Genomic DNA, 21,362 nt, shown 5'->3' on the forward strand with positions numbered 1-21,362 from the left:
GGGAGAAGGCGCTGGGACCTGAGCACCCCAACACGTCCTTGTCGGTTAATAATCTGGCCAACCTCTACTCTAGTCAGGGCAAGTACGAGCAGGCGGAGCAGCTGTACCAGCGAGCCCTTGCCATCCGGGAGAAGGCGCTGGGACCCGTTCACCCCTACACGGCCACATCAGTAAATGATTTGGCCAAACTCTACGGGATTCAAGGCAAATATAAACAAGCTAAACCATTGTTTCAACGAGCATTGGAGATCCGGGAGAAAGTGCTGGGACCTGAACATTCAGATACAATTGAATCTAGAAATGCTCTTAACCATTCGTTATGTATTATATCCTAGCTCAGCCCTACAATCCTTTCACTTCCTTTTATGGTTCTTAATTCATTATCCCCAAGAATATTTTCCTCCTTGAACCCTTTTATAAACCAAATGCAATATAATGTAAATTATAGGGTTTATAAAAATAAAACCCGTTCTAAGGACTGTAATTGTTTTAAAATTTATATGCTCTTAGCTGGGCGCTGTGCATCCCACATTCGTCGAAAATAATAGTAGTTTGCTTCTCAACTACAGATTAATTTCGGCCAAAGCCAAGTTATCTTATAAAATGGATGTAGTGAGCCATTGTGATCGCATATTCTCACAGAGGACATTATTCTAATGCCCTCCCCTCTCTCTCACGCTAATATTATTCACAAAGCACACGGGAGTAAATTGATTCTGAGAGGGAGTCCATATATCAGCACTATCTTCCTCTATCTCTTCATCATACAATATTGGAGCTTGCCTTTGACATTGTCAATATTGATAGTAATTCTTACTGAAAATAATTTTTCTTTATATAATTCTTCTATCACAATTGATTAGAATAATGAATTCAAATGAGGTGCAAGATAACTTTCTTTAGCCGCAACACATCACGAATCTCCATGCTTCTTCTGGTAGTTGCCATCCGTGTTGGGATGTCTTCTGCCGGCTCTCTCTGTTTGTATCTGCGTTTTGTTTGCCTGGGTGCTATTCCGCTGTTATCTGATTGTTGTGTCTTGAGCAGATTTCCAATATCTCCGTGGCTATTTCTAGTAAAGGTAAACTCACCGTGCCCAGGGTATAAACGAATACTGCTTTGTTATGAACATGTTACCATAATTGCGAGTGATTATACTGGCCTTTCACGATAGACATATTTTTTGAAGCTCACTATCTAAACAAACTACCATAAAATACAGCTCTAGCATGAGTTCATCCCCAGATGAGATATAATATTTTCGAATCGAACAGATTTCAGGTCCAAGATTCACGCTTTTTTAGATGAGAAACAGAACATAGAGTTGGGTAAGTGCCCAGCACACGCTTGGACTTTTCCATGCTGAACCAAGTCTCATATGATTTAATTGGTGGGGGTTATTATGTGAGTGAAAAAACAAAAGCAAACATATCAACTAATGAACCGACTGATAACTTCGCATAATCTTCGTCTGCTGTTTCCTTACTCATATTGATTCTGAGTTTATTACCAGCTACAACAACAATCGGTGATTTTAAATTAGTTGCTATATTCTCCATCATTGCAAAATTGTGAAGCACAATCTCTTCGTTAGGATCCATACCAAAGGACCTAATAATAACCTTTTTTTATTATTGAACATAACATTGGCATCTATTCAGTTGATTTGATGATATAATATGTATATGGCTTATCAATCTTATCTTTATATTTTACTGCTAGTATATTTGCGCTTATTAGAACGAGTGCTTATATATATTACTTGTTGTCCAACTGTTTACGAATGAATCAACTGAAGCCTAGTGTAGAGGCAGAGCACTAGACAACTGGGAGATCCACGTCTCTTTCTTAACCATGCTCTTCATTGCACTTAATTTTAATAAATATAAAAATTACTAATTCGAAATAAATTCCAAGTTCGGATCACTCTACAATATTATCATACAAAGGAGATTGTTATAAGTAGATGGGTCGTCGCCCTATTGGCTGAATAATCAGAGTGAAGTATTCGAAAGAGGATTGATAGGAAAGGAGCTGGGGAAGCGCATGCTTCTAGAGTGGGGAGATTCTAACCGGAGGCCCCGCACACGGGAAAGGGATACTTCTTGTAGTTCTCCGAGAAGGACACATTAGTGGGATCGTTCTTCCACTCGTATTCATTCATTTCGGCAACGCGGCGTGCAAAGTCTTCGCCATAGATTTGCGACAGTAGGTAAAATGTCCCATCCAGCCCGGCCGCACCCCCGCTGGTAGTGATGAACTTTCCGTCATGCACATAGCGTGCATCACAGACCCATTCGACCTTTGGATGAGCTTGCGTATGTATAGGCCAGAGAGCCTTGAGACCCGTTGCCTTATGCCCATCTAGAACCCCCGACGCGGCCAGAGTTAAGGACCCGGCACAGATAGTAAAGACGTACTTTTTCACATTCGGGACAACTCGCTGGAGCCACGAGTTCAAGGTGGGGCCCGACTTGACGCCCGCAGCAATGCATAGGACATCGATGTCGTCAGGGACGTCGTCGAAAGAGTAATCGGGGGTGAGGACCATGCCTTCAGTGGAGCGGATAGGGGCTCGGGTCTCCCCAATGGTTTTCACCACGGAATTTGGAATGAAGTCGGCCATGGTAATAAAGCTAGTGAGGTCAAACATATCGATGCCGTCGGTGATCACCGCATAGGATTTCAGGGGAGGGAGATCCGAAGGGACGCCCATCCACTTGGACATCAACATGTCCTTTTTTTGCTTCTCGGGAGACAAGTTTTGTGCAGATGGCATGAGGAAATGTAAGATACAGAGTTTTGCGAAGAGTCGGAGTTTGAAAGTTCCAAATCAAGCAAATGGAGGAGAGATCAATTCCATGATTCTTTACAAAAAACATGGGCTATTTATATAAACCCAAAATCCATTCTTTCCATTACACAAGTTGGCGTTGAATGTCTGATCTAAAACTGGCGCATATAGTAGTCTATAAATGTGTAACATCCCTTCACGACTTGAACCAAATATCACGCTTTATCGTGTCCAAGGGTACTCCTGCTGTATAAAATGTCCTCGTTTAGAGCCGATGTCTGTATTTGTTTTATTTACTTGTTCTAGTGCAATAAATGAAATATTAAAAACAGATAGTTATCATGAAAGAGGCAATTTCCCATTTGCTTGCAGAGGAAATGAGCTGATGCAAGGGCGAGTTCCTCCGCGCGCGCATCACTGGGCCAATTTATTCCGGTGATTGAATAAGTCGAAATCTCGGTGAATTTGTATTTTTTCATACATATGAATTCACGACACCTCTAATATTTGAGCACGGACTAATCGTGTGAACCGTGCATGGCTTTTCATATAAATAAAATGTAACCCATGACACAAGTTCACCCTAATCGGTATCGAAAATATAACCATAAGGTTTCTCCGTTAAGCTTCGTAACGTTGATATATTTACTTCATCATAAATTTTTTCTTTACAAACAACACCCGTATCATATCATTTAAATGTTTGTGAAACCCACTTACGCCGTCGCTATTCTATATATGGCAGAATAACCGCTACTCACTTACTCCCCAAGTGGAATGTTTATTTAGGAAGGTCTCTTGAGATTAGAAATAGAAATTTTACATGGTGTTAAACTTTTAATCTTTTCTTTGCAGGGGCACTACTATAAATACTCGAAGATTTGCATAAATAGAGTGTTCTCGGACTCCCACTTATTATATCCTCCTCCTGCCCTGATGTTATCTTGGGTCCGTTCTGCCGTCGTGCTAATTAATTTACTATAAAATTATCCAGTGTGAGTGAGTCCCAGACCATGTTCACCTTTTCCCACGGATCATCTTGGCTCACTATCTTCGGCACCTTGCCCCGCGGGCATTTCTTTAGCTTACCCCATGGAAGATCTATGAGGGTAAACCTGGTGACGGTGAAGGCCAATCAAGAACTTGAAACTGGAACCACCGATCAATGCGTTTGGCTCTGTGTTTTGGGTTGTGTTGGAATATTAACTCTTGCTTGATGAGATTACAACGCTAGAACACAGCCACCAACTTATCTTCGAGGATTCGTGGAATAACTCAGCGGTTAGATTTTCCAAAATACGACATGCCAGTTCAATGTAGTAGAAGGTCATGCAATTCCATACCATAATACTTACTCCTCCGTGTTCGCCCCTGGGCTGTATACGGCTCACTTGCAGCGGTTCTTTACGCCTCTTCCAATACCACTCCCGCCTTTTATTTTCAAAGATACGGATATGACACTCATTTGAAAATATGACACGATTACAATTTTCAAGGTCCAATGCTTGTATTTCCCCGCCAATGCCAGTCTCGTTAGACGAAGCCTTTTCCATAGAAAATGCTATTCTCTCTCAAATCTTGCGGCAAATTTACCCAAAATTAAGGTGCCCCGAAACTTTCCGGAGATACCTTATGCGGAGGTTGACTAGAGATGTTATTCTTGGAATTAAACGCGATATTTATAATTTAATAAACCTTGATCTAATTTTTATTTGAATATATTCTAGCTTCTGTATATGACAAGCACGAAGTATTACTCATATTTCTCCATTGGTATTGGTTATTGACCATTATTACGAGAGATAATACGGGCTCTTCATGTCAGTCGCACTTTTCAAAACTCTCTATCTACACAAACTACCTTAAACCGTTGTAGCATGAACCCAGCCATCGATGAGACAGAATACCTTCGACTCGAATGAACTCCAAATCGTTAAATTCACACTTTATTTAGAAGAAAAAAAGGACATAGGGTGGGGGAAGTGCCCAGCACACGCTTCATTCTCTTCCATGCTGAAACTAAGCCCCATACAGAATGATTTAACTTTGTGGGTGATATTAGAACGTAAGTAAAAAAGCAAAAAAGAAAAAAAAGAAACGATTTACTTCCACTAAGAATAACTGATGTGTCAGGATGGGGAAACAGAGGGAGGAGGAGGGAAAGGGAGGGGAGGGGAGGGGGATAAGTGTGTAATTAAAGAATACCTAACTTAAAAAACAGAAATTTCAAACCACCCTACATCCTTCGGCATAAAGAATAGATGAATATATATATTTATATAATAGTGGGAGAATCAGAGGAGTTGGGATCAGGGGGAATGGATTGGGGATCAATAGGGTGAGTTGACAATGCTCGATCGGGACTTGAGTTGCTACAGGCAAAAAGGGGTAGGAAGATGTGCATGAGTGTTGCGAATAAAAAAAGGAATACGGGATAGGCTCATACCTTGACGGGTGTTAAGATTTGCTTGGTAGGGGCTTTCAGGTTCTTCTTTGATACCATAGTCACTAGAACGAAGAAAACGAGAGAGGTTAATAAAACGATCGGAAAGAGAAGAACGCGCTGCTTAAACTGACCATCATTAGGCAATGCGACCACGATCGATCGATCCTGACCAAATTTGAAATTATCAGCAACGACATCATCGGCATAGCGCTTGATCTGGTAATCATAGAGGCGACCTTGGCGCACACGACGGAAGTTCCAGGTGATGACGTAGGGACCAGTTGAGGTGACGATGGTCTTTTCCTCGTCTGCTCCTGTGTCAAAGTGAGCCGTGGTGAAAGAAATCTGGATTAAGAGAGCAGAGGGCGTTAGGAAAAAAAAATACAAGCACTGCAGGGATGAATATTCATGATGGATGTGACTTACAGGCTGACCCATGTAAGCAACGTGTTCAGGACGCAATTGTAAACGTTTGGGAATGGGCTACGGGAAAAAAAAAGAAGAGGCAAAGACAGAGTCAATGGATCAAGTGCAAGATAAAAATAAGAATGGAAGTGGTACTTTGTCGTCCTTGGCGAAGGATTTCTGGAACCCAAGCCTATTCTGCGGATCTCCATGGATCTTGGTATCTATCAACAGCAAATAGTTGGTGCATGTCGCAATGACCCACCGGCCATTCGCCGTCACGTCGATGCCAATGATCGGGTCTCCCAAAGCAGGCAGTACAGTCTTGGCATTCTTCGACAGTTGGTCATAAAGGCGGATGTCACCCTTATTGCTTGCCACGGCAACTTCACCACGCTCAGTTGTAGCCGCACAGCTGAAGTCATTTTTAGTGACATACTGCTTGAATTGGGAATCCACCAGCTTGTTCCCAGATAGTCGTGGATCGATCCGAAATAGTGCGTTGTGGGAAAGTCCAATGAAGGTTTTTTCAGCCGTCATTTGGGCGTACTTTTTGTCGGGGGCAATCTCGCTGACAGGGACGATGTCGTGCACATTCCACTCCTCGACCACCTTGCCATACTCCAAGTCCATTTTGTATAGCGTGTGCTCATCACCAGGATTCTTGAGGACCATAGCCGAATCCTCCTCGTGAAGCATGACCTATGAAAGGGAGAAGAAAATACGCATTAGATTTGGCATTCAGAAACCAGTGTTCCAATAACTCAGCAGTACTTTGGTAGGCGAGAAGGTTTTTCCTTTGAGGGTCGACACATCATTGATGGTTGCCGCAAACTCGAGCTGATCATCGTCAGTATGCTTGAAAACGCCAATTTTTGAGCCTCGCACCACAAAGGACCGATCGTGCTTGTAACCGACGGCAAGTTGACTATTAGCAGTGCCACCATTGTCCCTCGCATATTCCTCCTCTTCCTCCTCTTCCTCCTCTTCTTCCTCCTCCTCCTCTTCCTCTTCGTCATAATATTCTTCCTCTTCTCTTTCGTCGTCGGGGTATGCTTCCGCTGCCGTATCTAGCATTTCCACGTCTTCTTGGTATGCGTTTTCAATGTATTCCTTATCCTTATCCTAAACAGAGTAGAGTAAGTGATTAAAGGTTGAAATTGCTTACAAAATAGGAAAGAGCAGCAAGTACCTTTGTCTTTGTAAAGCTTTCCATGTTCAGCGTCTCGTACATGCATTGGACGAAAGATTCTCTGAAATTGACTTCGCTTTCCTCACTACCGAAACGAAGCAGCCAAGAATAAGCAGAGCCGTCATCGTGGTAATAATTCCATATAAAGGATTTGTGCTCCTAGAGAAAAAAAAAGGGTGTTAATCCACAGAGGATACACAATATAAAGGAAACATTTGGTACTTTACATGGTTGAAAACGGGGTTCATCATGGGCTCAATAGGCTGGGCAAGGAATGCCTTTTCTTGGGAATCAATCTTCAGCCAATCTATTGAGGGAATGCATATTTGCGGGTTAGAAGACACTGCCTAAGAAGGGAATACAAGACTGTGCTTACATTTGTAGGTATCCACTTTGACAAACGAGGCCGTTACATTCTGATCCTGCAGCATAAACATGCCCGAATTCGGGTCAAACAGGTGCAGCTCCGCTTCAGTAGCGGAGATGGTCTCTACGCTGGAAGGCGCAGTTTTAGCCTCAGGGGCAGTGAATGGACTTGGCTCTTCTTGTTTTAATTGTTTCACGGGTGTCTTCGGCTCCTCCTTGCTTTGTGTTCTGTGTGTCTTGGCTTGCGGCTTGCGTGCGGAGGCAGATTCCTTCAGAGTTTTAGGGCTATTATAGAAGATAGCCGTAAGCCATTGCTCCAAAAATTGGGTGAGCAATTCAACAAGATTTACCTGCGAGAGAACTGTTGAATATCCTCATCGGTAGCATCCTCATAGGGCCTGTTATATTTACGTTCGTACATACATTGATACATGGTCAACTCAAAGAGATCAATAGTGTGAGAGTTGATGCTTGAATCGCACAAAAACGCAAATGTGTTGGTTGGATTCTACAATAGCCAAAAAAATAAGGTATATTAAAGAGGGAGGATGGGCGGCTCAGTTAGCTTTTGCGTGTCGAAAATATAAGAAAAGGGGGGAACTTACTCCTTGAAGATCGCACCAGGAAAACTTTATGCTATTGCCCTCTACATTCTTGCAAAAATTCAACCCTTCGTCAATTAGGAAGGCTTTCTCATCGTCCACTATACGCGAAATGCAATAGTAGAGTCAATCCATCATCCACGATATAAATTCACCTATATCCATCTTACAAACTTACGTTCATCCTCGTCTTCCTCGCCTTCTTCGTAGACTCGTGTTACGATCAGTTGATACTGGAATGGGATGCTGGTGCGTCGAATCGTGAGCTGCGCATCTTTGTAGCTATAGAGAAAAGGATCCGATTTGACATAATCAACGATGGATTTGGACATCGATATATATATAAAAAAGCAAATCTTACAGGCACTGTTCACGAATACCCTGTGCGCTCTTTGGGCGCACTGAGTAAAACTCGCCAGACGTGATCTGAACCAGCTCAGGGCGACTATCGCCAAATATTAGCTTGCTTATCATGTTAAGCATCTTGAGGTATGTTTTCGATTGCTTTTTTTCCTCGAAAATTGGCTAGGAAAAAAAAAGGTAGCCTAATGCCCAACACAACGCTTTCAACAAAATCAAGTCGATCTCGCGCTTTCTTGCGCGTAACTTTTTTTTTAATGCATATAAAAAACTTGGCGTTTGTGACGTCACAAAGAACATTGGATTTTGGATGTCAGATATCAAACAAAGGAGGAAATTGATTGGATGATTCGATAGTGTCAAGAGAGAAAATTGGGAGAAAATAAAGAATGCATTGATGAATTGAAAAGGTTAAAATTTGGAGACATCCCGCCCAAATAGAATCTATCCAAAAAGACACCCAAAGATTAGCCTTTCTTGCAAGCTTTCAAACACTCGGAGCACCCGTTACCTTTTTCAGCCAGTCTAAGCTTAGCAGGGTCATATTCCGCAGCGAGGCCTGTTGGCCCCAATAGCTGGCTCGCCATGCATACATGGCCGCCATCCCTCCCGTCACTTGCCAGCTCCCAAAATCTCCTACCGCGGCTCTCCCAATGTATGCAAGTGAGCCCAAATGGGAATACGCGAAGGCTTCGTCCTTGTAATCCGGAAGCTTGTCGTTGTATCTTGCTAGAAGATTCAATCGTTTACCAACATATTCTCCTTGTTGGTGAGCCACCTGGGCAGTCTGTTATCCAAATTGAAAAAGAGAGTCATTGAGGTTATCATACTAACTTAACGCTGAAATCATGGGGAAGGAAAAGGAGGAGTCAGTCTAGCCGCAAGGAGAGGGAAGCTTACCGCTGGAAATGCAGTGATCTTTTTGTCAAGTTTCTCCAACAGGACACGAAGTTCCTCCAAGCTAATAGTTCCTAAGATAAAAAGAAAAACAGAATAAGTCGCCTGGCCCCTGGTAGACGTTTCTAAAGCGGAATGATGCGCTACTTGACTTATCATAATCCGCCTCCTCAAATATTCGATCCACAGACAAAAGATGGCTGCGCGCTCGCGGATAGCGTTTCGACAATGTTTCGCAGAGGTGAGCAAATTCTTGGTAGTCAAGGGATCCGCTATTATCGACATCGGCCTCTTTGAGGTATTCCATGAGATGGTCGACGAAATGGGGTTCGGCGACGGTGGCGCAATCGCCGATGGCGTAGACCGAGTCGACCTCCACGCCCAAGAGGCGGAGATACTGATCGACTTCGATGGCGCGGCTATTACGTTGGCCATGGAATTTCGTGGTGAGATCGTTGGTGAAATCGGTTTTTGCTACAGGGATAGAAGGGGGAGGGGAGGGGGAACCAAGAGGCGTTAAAAGGGTCGCACGAGGACACGCTAGAGAGACATCGACTCACTTATGCCTGTAGACCACAAACACAGCCCAAAAGGGACCTCCTTGATCTCCGTCTCGTGGCTGCCGGGAATTTTCTTCTCATAGAAGATCTTTCCCTCCTCCACACGATTCACCCGCGCATTCGTGACCACGTTGATGTGATCTCTCTGAAACTTTTTCTCGGCATACTCGCTAATTTTTTGGTCGTAGGTGTTTAGGATGTGATCGCGCGATTGAATGATGGAGATGGAGATGTGCTGACTTAACAATTTAGGGACTAGTCAAGGTGCAATCAAGGTGGGAGTATAGAGTTAACACGGATGGCTGTATCACCCCCGTTCATACAGGTGATCGGGCTACTTACAGTAATGAATAAGATCTTCGCTGATCATATCGTACAACTCGGCAGCGAATTCAACGCCTAAAGCAAGGATCGCATTAAGCTCGGTCTCATCAGAACTTGTGGATGGGCTGATGCTAGAGAAACTTACCAGTTGGTCCTCCTCCGCAAATAACGAAGCTCAGCAGGCGTTTGCGTTCGTCCGGGGTAGTGGTAGGCAGTGAGGCCATCTCCAAGTTGCTCATGATCTTAGAGCGTATCTTCCTGGCATCCTGAACCGTCTTCAAAAAATGGCAATGCTCCAAGCCGGATACTCCGTGGGTGATGGACTGCGAGCCAACGGCAATGACCAGCTACCATAAATGCCAGTTCAGGAAAAAAAAAATAGCGTGAAGAGAGACGAGGGTTGATTTAGCTGTAGAGTTGGAGAAATCGGCATAGCATAGCCCAAGAGGATTTTATCTATTACCTTATCATATGGGATGTAAAAACTCGTCCCATTGGAACCCTCCACCTCAACCAGCTTCTCATTAAAATCAACGTCTCTAGCCTTGCCCTCGATGAAATGCGCGTTTTTCCACATGGTAATACGGCGTATCGGCTCCAAAATGGACCTAGGGTAGCCGTTGGATTATCCGGTGACATAACTGCGCAATGAGAATACCATTTACCTGATCTCCACCGTTCCAACGGTCACGCTAGGAAGTAACGGTGTAAAACAGAAATAGTTAGTGGGAGAAACAAGCACTACATTGTACGCGTCCTTGTCGAGGGTTTTAAGCACGGAGACTGCCTGAAATGGGATCGGGAGAGCCATCATTGCGGAAGAAAGAGAGATGAACAAAAGGAGTTAGCCATCCATTTTAGCACGATTACTAATGCGTCGCCAGCTCAACATCCATGTTTTCAACTCACCCCCCAACCAGATCCCAATATCACTAGCGTTTTCTTTTTACGATCCTTCTCGACGACAACCTCGTGATCGTCTAGCTTGTATTTGAAAAATTCGGCCACTGGCAGCTTCTTTTCCCCGCGCGGCTCAAACACCGCGGGAGTAAGACAAAGAACATGCGGGTATCCACCGACCTCTCGCAGTGCAGCAGAGAAGGGGTGCTTCTCTCCAGCCACGAGTGCCGACACTGTGGCGATGCTAGCGGTGGTTATGATGATGCCGTTGCGGTGGCGCCAGAGGAATTGGATCAGCCTGCGCGTGCGAGAGGGGGTGGGAGGAGCGGTGGAGTAGAGACGTGAATGGGAGTGGAGGAGATGAGGCTTCAAAGCGTGTCTTAGCATTATGGATGGATGGGATGGAAGCAAATGAAAAACTCGCATGGATAGATTGGCTGTTAGTAGAGGACATGCCATTTTGGCGCGGCTTCGTCTTACAAGGTCGCCAGGGCCAAAGAAACCCACTAACCTAAATGGGCCACGGGAGTATATTAAAACGTTGCTCTCAAAGGCACCCGTGACGTCATCGTCTACCCTGAGGCGGCACCAAAATCTGGGCACAACTTGGCATCACTTATCGCGTAAAATTAGGAAGGAGGTTAAGAGATTCGAGCGGGATTGGGTTACACGCCCTTATTCGCGCTCGCCTTGTGCCCTCTGAACCGGCTGGTTTATCTAATATACCGTGGGACAGGATGTGGTTGGACCAGGCTGAACAAGGGCGGGGCCATGCGTCCTCCCACGATACATGGCCAGCACGCGCCATGTACTAACTTGCGAGGAACCTTTTCTCGTCTGTGCTATTGCGGACGGATGTCTCTTTGCTGCCTTGGGGCGAGGCCGAGCCAGCATCCCTGCTCGAGAAAGGGGAGAAGCTCCACTCCAGAGGAGAAGGCATGGTAGCCGAAGGCACGCGCCGCACGAGAGATCAAGGCGTTGGTAGCGTCGAGGGGAGCGTGGAAGAGCATTGAACCCTCCAAATAGAACAAACCCAGGAAATGGCTCAATCCAATCTGGCTCAACCTAATTTTGGCGCGACCAATGGGGCGCGCTCCCCTGAGCAACAGCGGATAAAAATCATGCGATAAACAACAAGCGTTTTAGCTCAATTCGGAGACGTCGCCGCTTGCGCCGAGCTCCCTATTACGCCAAGGAGGACCGCCGCGCCCCCTCAGGCGCGGAAGGGAGTCCCACATGGCCGAGCAGGTACCACGGTTACATCCGTGCGATCCAGTATCCAAGAGACTTTGTTTGCAGTCCCGCGACTCCCGCACATGGGAACTCTGTAGGGCGGCGGGGCACGAGGGCTGGCCCGAAGGTTGCGGTCGCCCGCTTCTCCTTGGCCTCTCCCGGCCCGAGCCTGTTCTCACCCCCTGCCGCATCCTTATCTTAACCCTCGGGACTCGAATTCAAAGTTACTCGATCTCGCTTTTGTCCTGCAAGGGTGGGAACCGACACTAAGGCTGTGCCATCCGATGGAAGAGTTCAATGGAAACAAATTGGCATTGTGTATTTGGTACTCCAGTCCACAATTTGGGCGGGACGAAAAGCCCCCTCAATACTACAGACGGGGAGAGTGTGATAATATTACAGAGAACTAGAAAAACAAGCAACGGATAGAGGGGGAGAAACAGAAGCACAGGCAACGAGGAAGGGGACAATATATCGAGTTAGGGAGGGGGAATACTTGAGATATATGTAAATAAATAACGATGTCGCCACCAGGGAGATATACTAAAGCGAAACAGAGTAATCTAAAGCAAGGCACAAAAGAGACTATTAAAACAGGCGAGAGAAACAATGGCATGTCAACCAAGTGCGGTTGCAAGCTCTGCAAAGCTGGAGAGCTTAGGGCATGGCTGGCGAAGCTTGGGCTCGCCTTCTAGCCCCCTGCTTCCGCTATCAGAGTGGGACGGGGAGAAGGGAGAAGATCGAGGCGACACGAACACGGTGGAGGGCAGGGCAAGGGGAGGGGGAGCCATTCGCGGCCCTGGCCGGTATTCAGAGGACGAGAGCGGGAAGTGGAGCGGTCGCTCTGCTGGGGGCGAAGGCAGCGACATCGGCTGAGGATGGCGCAAGGGAGGGGTGCTTGGCTCTGAGTGAGAAGCGGGCGAATATGCTGCACGCAGTGGCGGGGTGTGCATGCTAGGCTGGTGGTGGTGGAAGCGCTGGTACATGGCGGCGGGGGGGTAGGGGGAAGGGTGCTGCTGCGGGTGCCTCCATTGGTTTGGCCCGTATGAAAAGAGCTGGCTATTGGGCTGGTGGTAGGGGTAGTGGATGGTTCGTGAGCGGCCGCGCCGCTTAACGGTAAGGTGTGTGCGCATATGCTGCAGCATGTTGTCTTGGCGGCTGAAGCGGGAAGTGCATCCAGGGACCAGGCACGGAAAGTTCTTTTCTCCGGTATGGATGCGGTTGTGTCGGGCAAGATGGCCACTATAGGGAGTAGGGACATTGATTAGCAGGCCGTTCTATGTAGGATAGGCAGCGGGCCTTATTACCTAGTGGTGAAGCTCTTTCCACACCCCGGGTAGTTGCAAGCATACTTTCGCTTCGCAGAGGGAGTGGGAGTGGATGGGCTAGAGGAAGAGGCTTGGTCTTCGTTGAGTAAACTCACTCTGGCGCCCTCTGCGTTCTTAATCGATAGACTTGGAGACATTATCGGGGGAGAGGGGAGGAGGAGAGAGACAAGAGGGTATATGAGACAGATACAGAAGAGCAGGGTTATTCAGAAGAGAGGCTAGAAAGGCTCGGATATAGGTATGCACAAGGCGAGGTATCGAAGGGGAGAGGGGGAAGGGGGAAGAACCACAAAATCCGGTGTGTTTGGAAAGCGAAGGAAAAAAAAAAGGAAACAAAAGCGAGGGAAAAACGTGAGTGGTGTTATAAAGGGTCCTACAGGGCACATCGAATATTTAGTATTCAGAGCCACGCGAGATTGAAGGTTGCACGACGGCTTAAGCGGCGTTGAGTTCAATCAGAGTTAGCTATTTTTTTCCGGAATATTGTCCGCGGTTCTTTTGCTTACTAAAAACAGCTACATGGCTTTATAGTTAGCGAGAGATTGTGCAAGTAAGCTCGCGATGCTTTTCCCGGCCTCGACACGCCCGTCGAGGCAAGGATACAAGCTTTTAGACTAATGTCACGCTTAAGCTCCTTATCTTGAGATACAGCCCTCTCGAGGCGCCCCCCTCCCCTCGCCGCTCCCCCGAGCCCCCTTTTTAGGATACCAACTATAGCAAGGATTGGCATGATGGCCGCAATCTGCGGAGGGGCCGGAGGAGCCAAGGGAGAGGGAGAGAGCGGCTACAGGGCTAGATAGTGCCTGTGTACGTGAGAAAACACCAGCCGGCCCAAACCTCAAATCCCTGCTCCAAGGCATCCGAGTTAAAAGTCATGCTCTAAGCGCATGACCAGCGGGGTCATTGGAAGTGGATACAATAGAGTAGGGCCGTTGTATGAATCCTCTGGAAAATACAACCTAAATTCCTTTCATCCCAGGTCGTACAAGCCACAACCTCCGTGGAAAACCTTGTATCCTTTGTAAACTTACCTGTGCCATCAAATCTCCTGAAACTACCCACCACGCGCCATAGTTTATTCCTGCCCGCACCTCCTCACAGTGTACAGCCGACACTTAAATTGTTGAGGTTAGTCGAGCTAAAGGGCGGGCCCCTGTATTGGGGGAGGAGGGGGCAAGGGGGAAGCTGCTTCACATGGTGCTTGGCTTCTGCACTTGAAATCCTCGCGGGGGGCTTGATGCCACTGAGGCCGCCTCCAAATTACTCATCCTCAGCCCGGCTCGGAAGCCCGAGACTTTTTGACACTTGGCTGCTCCGAGCGGAGAAGCGAGCGAGAGTGGGTGAGGGAGGGAGGGGGGCGAGCGAGGAGGGCGGAGGGGGAGGGAGGCGCGAATAATTGGAAAAGTTAACGTTAACCTCGGAGGGTAATTTCCCTGGAACTCAAACCTTCAGCTTGCCTGCTTTTGCCATTTGTGCTTGTGTAATTGCACAAAACGTGGGTAGAGAAAGCTTGTAACCATGAGCTGCTTGTACCCAAAATCGCCCGAATCTGATTTCCCGCGTATGGTAAATGGTTTCGTTCTGGGGCACAATCGGAATTCTCGGTTTCCCCATTGGTGCCGGGCGAGGCTGATCTTGACGTGGCCAAGAGCAGCAAAAGCATTCATCCTCTCCTCCCCTCCCTTCCTATTCACCGACGGCGAGTAGCAGGGCTGGACACCGTGGGCTTCACCGAAGGCTTGTTCGCCCCCCGACTTTCCTAAACGGGGCCGTCAAAGCCGAATTCTGGGTGAATACAAGATAGGGTTGGGGAGGATTCGGGGGCGAGCGATGGTTTAGTGCAGGCGGACTCCATAGTATATCCACGGAGGTGATGAGCCAATCCACGCGCTACGGCTGAGTAGGTCATCCCATTGCGCTACGTAGACGAGTTTAGGCTGACAGTAGATCCACAATAGGAGCTCCGGGGTGTCCGAAGAAACCGAAATGGAAGACTCGGCGTATTTAGAATTGATTTTAACTTGTTTTAATAAATCCTGGGAATCCGCAGCTTGGGCTCGCACTCCCCCCCTCTCCCCCCCAAAAAACAATAATAAGGCGGCGATTGGAATCCAGCTTTGCTCCTCCTGGCATACCCAAAGCAACTCTGATTGGTTTTGCTACAAGTTGGTAGGACTGTTTGTCGCTTAATCTCGAGGAATGATAGGATGAAGCCTTGGGGTCGAAGGGGAGAAACTAAAGCCAAGAGGCCCTTACAGGAAAAGTAAACTTAAGCTGGATTAGACTTTCTCCCTTCCCGCCCTACTCCACCTGGGAACCAGCTGCAATTATGCACATAAGTTGGGCAGTTTATTATTAATGTTGTCATTGCCGCCGTTGTTGTCGATGGTGGTGGTGGTGGTGGTGGAGCTGTGGGTGGATAAGGTGGCTCTGTGTACTCCATACTAAATTTAAAACGTAGTCAGCCATGACTATTTTCTAAATTTCGATTGAGTAAGGCCAATGGAAGCAGCGCTCCTAATATTTCTGCCATGGTTGGGTCCGCTTGAAAACATTTCTTTAAACCGGATTGAGTGATCACGGGCGATCCCATACAAGATCTTCGGCTGTGAATTGCAATCGACCAAGGGCGGGGTGACTTTGAAAACCCTGCATGGTTTTTCCCAAGAGAAGGACATAGCATCATACCTGTCATAAAAAGCTTATTTTCCTTAGCATGTTGCCGTATTCGGCACCGTACTGTCCGCTTTCCAAAAATTGGCTAAGCCCGGGGAAAGTGGCGGTGGGGCTGAGCGAGTACTCTGGTTAGTCATCCCAAATGTTGTAGAGGGAGCTCATTGGACTAGGGGAGCCAAAAGATAATCTGAGCGGGCTGAATGAATTGGAAAAATGGGTCCATAGTATATAGATGTACTGGATATACTATTGCTTATGGCGTGCTCATGGCTAACTTTTATTGCCACTGATAGCGCAAATGACGAGAAGTCACTCAACCCATCCGCCAAATTTATTGGTTCAGCCTTTTTTGCATGGAGCTACGGATGATGCTCCATAAGGCAATTAGTCTTTCTCTGGTTGGGAAAATGCATTCGGGGTTGGTTTTGGGTATTCAGCGTTTTAAAAATAGAATAACTCTATCTGTTAGAGATTATGCTGTCGCAGAGACGAGAGAAAATCTCCTATCTTGACTAGTTGCCCCGTGTCTGGCTATCTTTCAGCAATTGTCGAGCTTGGGGAGTTGATAATATGTAGTTTTTTTGCCTCTCATTTACCCATTATTTCTAACAGTTCTTTTATCCTAGTTTGCATGCGTGAAGTTGGATTCATACTTTCGAACTGTTTAATCTCTTTTTCAGGATTACACTAACAGAGTTACCGTTTACTGGAAATTTTCGACGTTTATCAAGTTTCAGCTACTATATGCTATTATATGGCTCAATAGTGCCACTTCGAAGAAATTCTCCCATACAAGTGAGTGCAATGTCTCGCCAGCAGGTAAGCTTGAAGAAGAATAAACCAATTTATCGACTTCCTCGGCCTTGACCTACATTAGGCTACTTGAAGTAAGTGAAAAGGGTCGTTTCGTCAGATCTTGATACTGGACAAGAGCTAGAGTGATGTGAAAGCAACAGGTTGAATAAAATCAACTACTCTAGGTACAAAACCAACTAAACCCTCAACATTAACTCTATTTTGGGCTTAGAATAAAGGGTGTATTCTTTATAAATGCTTCATAAATGATCAGGGTTCCTATGGGGGCATCGAATTAAATCCTTTTGTCCTTTGGATTAACGGCTTTAGAATAATAAGCTAGAGTTAGTGATTGTGTATGGCACTACCCTTGAAGCAATATTGCAAATCTTCAGCCCTATTTTAACTTAATGAATTATGTTTGCGACAAAATCGTTAACTACTTTATTACCATAGGAAAAGTGAGTAAAATTGGATGATAGAGTAGGCAGAATACCATGTAACTTACGAATATGAATAGAAGAATTGTAGTAAATTCCACATGCCAGTTCCCAAGGGTTAACAAGCTACGCACCCTACGCACCTAGGAAAGAGGTGTTCTAATGGTGGCTGAAACCATGTAAAAGAGCTTAGCTTATCTCAACACTCTGGATATATCTTGAATGTGCATCGGTACTAAGGAGCAGGATATAGGAGTGGAATGGAGCTGTAACTCAATTGGCGCTCTGAATTAAATGGTCAAGTGCAATATGGGCTGTTTGGGTCGACTATATTGATCAATAAATTTTCGACCTCACTACCCTGAAATCATCTGGTGTTGCGAGATATCACAAAGTTGGCCCCTTATTTTGTCTTTAGGATAATAGGTTGGGTTAGAGTTTATTGTAGAAGAGCGAAAAAACATAAAAGTCTATAAAGGTAGCGCCTTCTATTTGCGATGTCTGATTCCGAAGAAACGATGGCATTCCTCTAATCCACTATTATAAATAGGGCCTTCTAATCCCCTCGTATTTAGCATCCTTTCTATTCCTACGCTCTTCCAATTCTTAAACAGTTTTCTGACAACCACGCTAAGCCATGGTATATAATTTGTACCTTCTTGTCTCATCGCTACTGGCGATTGTGCAGCTGGCTTCACTTGCGGCTGCTAAATGCACAGGCGCTTGCTATGCTCCTCCATTGGCATGGGGTCCGAGATGTGAGGGATAAGGGGGCGTGCTAGGTCGCCTTGGCTATTATCATACGTACAAAGTAGAGGCAGTGAACAGCGGAGGCACCATGGTGTGTTGTTTGGGGAGGGCCTTTAGCCCAACCAACGGTGCTGAGAACTGGTACGACTTGGGATGCGGCACCAGCTACAGTAGGTCAGTGCCGTGGGGGAAAAATGCAGCTAAGCCCACGATTCAGTGTAGAGGAAACACCACCGGGAGTTCAGTTAAATTCACATGTTGAAATGAGGTGCGACTTGGTTGAATTTAGTTTCACTTTAAATGCCATCCACCCGATGCGAGGAGCCGTTTTATTGTGAAGCTGAGTAAGGATCTGTAATCCGAATAAAATGGTTTGTTTTCCTGTGATAATGACTTAAGAAATCGCTAAAAATTAGCAACCGGAGAGTGAGTGAAACTTTATTAGAGAAATACTGTGCATGGAGTAAAAGAAAACAATAAGTCTCCAATGTATAAGAAGGAAATCGGTGTCTCTTTGTACAGTGCTGTTAAGGTGAATATAATCAACCAGGATTATATTACTTGAAATTATCCACTTGCTATGAGCTGAAGCAATTTTGAGATTCAAGCAGTCTAATATGCCGTTGAATAAGCTGGGAACTGCAGGATGACCAGGCGCCAGCTCCGTTTCCTCTGCCAGCGCCAGCACCGGTGTTCAATACCGGGCTCATGATGTTGCCGACCTGTGAGCAACTGGCCGCGGCTCCTTGGCCATCATGAGGGGCTATTGGAGATGACAGATGAATGAGACTCTATTATTTAGAATAATTACTTTTTCCTTACCTCCGAAATAATGGCCTAACTCATGAGTCGCGGTGTCTCCGATTAGATTGTTTCCCCGGCCAGGATTGATCACCACAGTGTCCCGCAATCCTAACCCGGCACATTTTCGAAGCTGACCAGGTACTGGACTCAATCCGGCAACCTCGCCGCCACCCCCAATGGGCTCTCTGAATCTGGCTACAATCATGGCCATATCATTGCGGCCCAAGTCAACAGCCCTTGAACGAATCAATTCTCCAAACGATCTGAGAATTTGGTTGGAACCCGCTCCTCGGACAGGAAACTGAGATTCGGTGATGAACTCTACCTCTGGGGTGAAGGACAATCTCCTGGCACCAAGAGAGGGATCACGAGTGAATGCCTGGTTGATCACGCTATCAAATTCAGACGCTATGATGTTCTTGATTTGGTTGGGATTCTGACCACTAAGTGCATTCTCGTGCACAAAAACTTTGGTAAATATTGTGTGTGCATTGCCTGTAGGCGCCCCTCTTTGAGGTGTTTGCCGCTTGATGGGCGTAGCCAAACTAATGGAGGCAGAAGCTAAAAAGGCGAGGATGAAGAGGACTCGCATGTTCGCGTGGAATTAGATACAAGAGCAGGCCTTCGAGAGTAAATGATAGTTTGCATTGCAACTTCAAGCGTATTTATATTGTTCATTCTCCACGCTTTCTCGAAATTCCCTAACCCAAGGAAGCGGACCAATGGGGTGCAAAACTTGAAATTGTTTTATGTCCCCCTAATTATCGATGATTTCATCTTTTTTCCTTCAGCTCGTCTACCACAAAAGGCATTTCCTTCTGAATATGATGAAGAATATAGTCCCTTGGTAGGTTGATCCTTTTCTGGTGTTACTAACGGTTTGAAGCAGCATAATCAACACCCTTGTCACAATTATTAGAAATTTTCTTATGGTAGTACTGTCCCAAGGAATTTTCGAAGTACAACTACATAAAGGATCCCAACCTTAACCTTGAAGCAGGCTTCATGAACTTTGGCTAGCACAAGAGATCCCACTCCATTAAAGCCACCTCATATACAGTCAATGTGATCTTACATAATCGTCCTTCGTAGAATCTGGATATAAAAAAATCATGCGAGTACCTTTTGTCAACCCAGGCATATAAGGGCCATGAGTTTTCTATGGAAGTTATAGGGAAATAGGCGGTGAGGGACGGTGGAAAGAATTCTTAAAGGATTGGAATCGAAAGCGTGGGGAACGCGAAAGCGGCTAAGCGAACCAAACGCAACAATTATCGAGCAAGCTTTATTATTCGTGTTTTTCCGCGAAACCCGCAGTTCATTGAATCGGGCGCACGGGTGAAAATTGATCATGGGACAAGATCACAAATCACATATACTTCCATGAGGAAAGCTAAAGTCCACGCACATCATTTCCAAGAAACCTCCAGCAGAATAGAATGTGCTCCTCCGGAGCTTAAATCAGGATTTATTTGTTTGAGTCGTGAAATTGAAATATTTAATAGTGAGTGTTAAAATGGAAGAGGCAATATCATGTTTGCTTATAGAATAACACTATTTGCCCTGCAATCTCATTTGAGTTCCTAGATTTTTTCACTCTTCAGGTAGTTTCATACGGATTTTTTATTCATTGTAAGATGCCTATATCCTCATGGTTTGACGAGAAAGGCAAGAAAGGCACGGTACGGAAAAACGGCAGGATTGCAATGGTAAGATTGAACTCCGATCCCATGAAAAAGCTAAAACTTTGGTCCTCCCAGCTGGAAAATGAAATTAGTAAAGTTTTCTTCCTTTGGATTCTTTAGTGGGCATATACACATACATAGTCTTGTTGACTATATGCTAGTGTGCTACCCTCTAGGGAAGATGTACGCACGACCCCTCGAATGCGGAGGAAACGAGACTGGTGATGATCTAGTGAACATGGCGCTGTGTCGCGCACAGGGGAGCTTTCCTTGATCCGACCCATTTCGCGGTAGTCATCCAATCAGACAACTCAGCAGTAGTAGCTTAGATTGCTTGCCAAGTGGAATCCGGTCACAAATGAAAAGGGCAACGATACCCATCTGGGCTGAACTGATTCTTTGGAAAGTTATAACGATTGCGAAGCGCATTGCGGGAGAGAAAAAAATCTAGCAGGCGTAGAACATTGAAGAAGCGGGTGCTCTAAAAGTGAAGGAACAACAGGAATATTAGCGAAGCGAGAAATTCTTGTACCACAAGATATAGATCTGTTTTCGAACAGGGTGATCAATGATAGAAGGAGGTATATATCTTGAAGTTAGGGACCCGAAAGAAAAAGACTAAGCTGCACTATTGATATCAGCAGGGCTGTTCGAAGTTCCATGGACCGATCCTCCTTGAATCCTGATATCCCAAATGCCTCGGAGGAACAAGGTAGGGAAAATACCGAGAACGACAATCATAATCCTGTGGTAGACATCGGCGTCGTGGATCCCAATGATGAAGCAAAAAGTAACCAGAACTGTG

The 21,362-nt window shown here is 45.8% G+C and overlaps 8 protein-coding genes across 8 annotated transcripts in view; 1 reads left to right on the top strand and 7 right to left on the bottom strand.

Annotated features, from left to right (window-relative positions):
• The window catches only part of VTP21DRAFT_1062 (uncharacterized protein), a gene marked incomplete at both ends in the record, with an annotated part of 3,628 nt that extends 3,293 nt beyond the window's left edge, over window positions 1-335 (top strand). Inside the window, one exon of the mRNA XM_069389976.1 lies at window positions 74-335. Coding sequence (XP_069251951.1) covers window positions 74-335 — 262 coding nt within the window. The remainder of the gene's footprint in view (window positions 1-73) is intronic.
• Window positions 336-2,068: 1,733 nt separating this feature from the next.
• VTP21DRAFT_1063 (uncharacterized protein) lies at window positions 2,069-2,779 on the bottom strand (the record flags this gene model as incomplete). The annotated part of the gene is made up of 1 exon (XM_069389987.1): window positions 2,069-2,779. One exon carries the CDS (start codon window positions 2,777-2,779, stop codon window positions 2,069-2,071), a length of 711 nt encoding a protein of 236 aa, XP_069251952.1.
• Window positions 2,780-5,124: 2,345 nt separating this feature from the next.
• Window positions 5,125-8,288, bottom strand: VTP21DRAFT_1064 (uncharacterized protein; the record flags this gene model as incomplete). Its single annotated transcript, XM_069389998.1, has 13 exons — window positions 5,125-5,166; window positions 5,241-5,302; window positions 5,372-5,585; window positions 5,667-5,723; window positions 5,802-6,347; window positions 6,420-6,770; window positions 6,838-6,996; window positions 7,065-7,144; window positions 7,214-7,488; window positions 7,554-7,711; window positions 7,809-7,906; window positions 7,984-8,087; window positions 8,167-8,288. 13 exons carry the CDS (start codon window positions 8,286-8,288, stop codon window positions 5,125-5,127), a joined length of 2,268 nt encoding a protein of 755 aa, XP_069251953.1.
• A 288-nt stretch (window positions 8,289-8,576) lies between these two features.
• On the bottom strand, window positions 8,577-11,233 carry VTP21DRAFT_1065 (uncharacterized protein; the record flags this gene model as incomplete). Its single annotated transcript, XM_069390009.1, has 10 exons — window positions 8,577-8,609; window positions 8,677-8,952; window positions 9,066-9,136; window positions 9,210-9,536; window positions 9,623-9,877; window positions 9,965-10,021; window positions 10,092-10,293; window positions 10,410-10,554; window positions 10,612-10,733; window positions 10,856-11,233. The coding sequence occupies 10 exons, from the start codon at window positions 11,231-11,233 to the stop codon at window positions 8,577-8,579; spliced, it is 1,866 nt and encodes a 621-aa protein (XP_069251954.1).
• Window positions 11,234-11,563: 330 nt separating this feature from the next.
• VTP21DRAFT_1066 (uncharacterized protein) lies at window positions 11,564-12,270 on the bottom strand (the record flags this gene model as incomplete). Its single annotated transcript, XM_069390020.1, has 2 exons — window positions 11,564-11,911; window positions 12,007-12,270. 2 exons carry the CDS (start codon window positions 12,268-12,270, stop codon window positions 11,564-11,566), a joined length of 612 nt encoding a protein of 203 aa, XP_069251955.1.
• Window positions 12,271-12,696: 426 nt separating this feature from the next.
• On the bottom strand, window positions 12,697-13,544 carry VTP21DRAFT_1067 (uncharacterized protein; the record flags this gene model as incomplete). The annotated part of the gene is made up of 2 exons (XM_069390031.1): window positions 12,697-13,321; window positions 13,387-13,544. 2 exons carry the CDS (start codon window positions 13,542-13,544, stop codon window positions 12,697-12,699), a joined length of 783 nt encoding a protein of 260 aa, XP_069251956.1.
• A 1,311-nt stretch (window positions 13,545-14,855) lies between these two features.
• Window positions 14,856-16,220, bottom strand: VTP21DRAFT_1068 (uncharacterized protein; the record flags this gene model as incomplete). Its single annotated transcript, XM_069390042.1, has 4 exons — window positions 14,856-15,166; window positions 15,543-15,642; window positions 15,741-15,851; window positions 16,143-16,220. 4 exons carry the CDS (start codon window positions 16,218-16,220, stop codon window positions 14,856-14,858), a joined length of 600 nt encoding a protein of 199 aa, XP_069251957.1.
• Window positions 16,221-18,646: 2,426 nt separating this feature from the next.
• On the bottom strand, window positions 18,647-19,464 carry VTP21DRAFT_1069 (uncharacterized protein; the record flags this gene model as incomplete). Its single annotated transcript, XM_069390053.1, has 2 exons — window positions 18,647-18,831; window positions 18,891-19,464. The coding sequence occupies 2 exons, from the start codon at window positions 19,462-19,464 to the stop codon at window positions 18,647-18,649; spliced, it is 759 nt and encodes a 252-aa protein (XP_069251958.1).
• Window positions 19,465-21,362: the final 1,898 nt, after the last annotated feature.

The sequence above is a fragment of the Calcarisporiella thermophila genome (assembly GCF_041956535.1).
Source record: "Calcarisporiella thermophila strain CBS 279.70 unplaced genomic scaffold VTP21scaffold_10, whole genome shotgun sequence".
NCBI lineage: Eukaryota > Fungi > Calcarisporiellomycota > Calcarisporiellomycetes > Calcarisporiellales > Calcarisporiellaceae > Calcarisporiella > Calcarisporiella thermophila.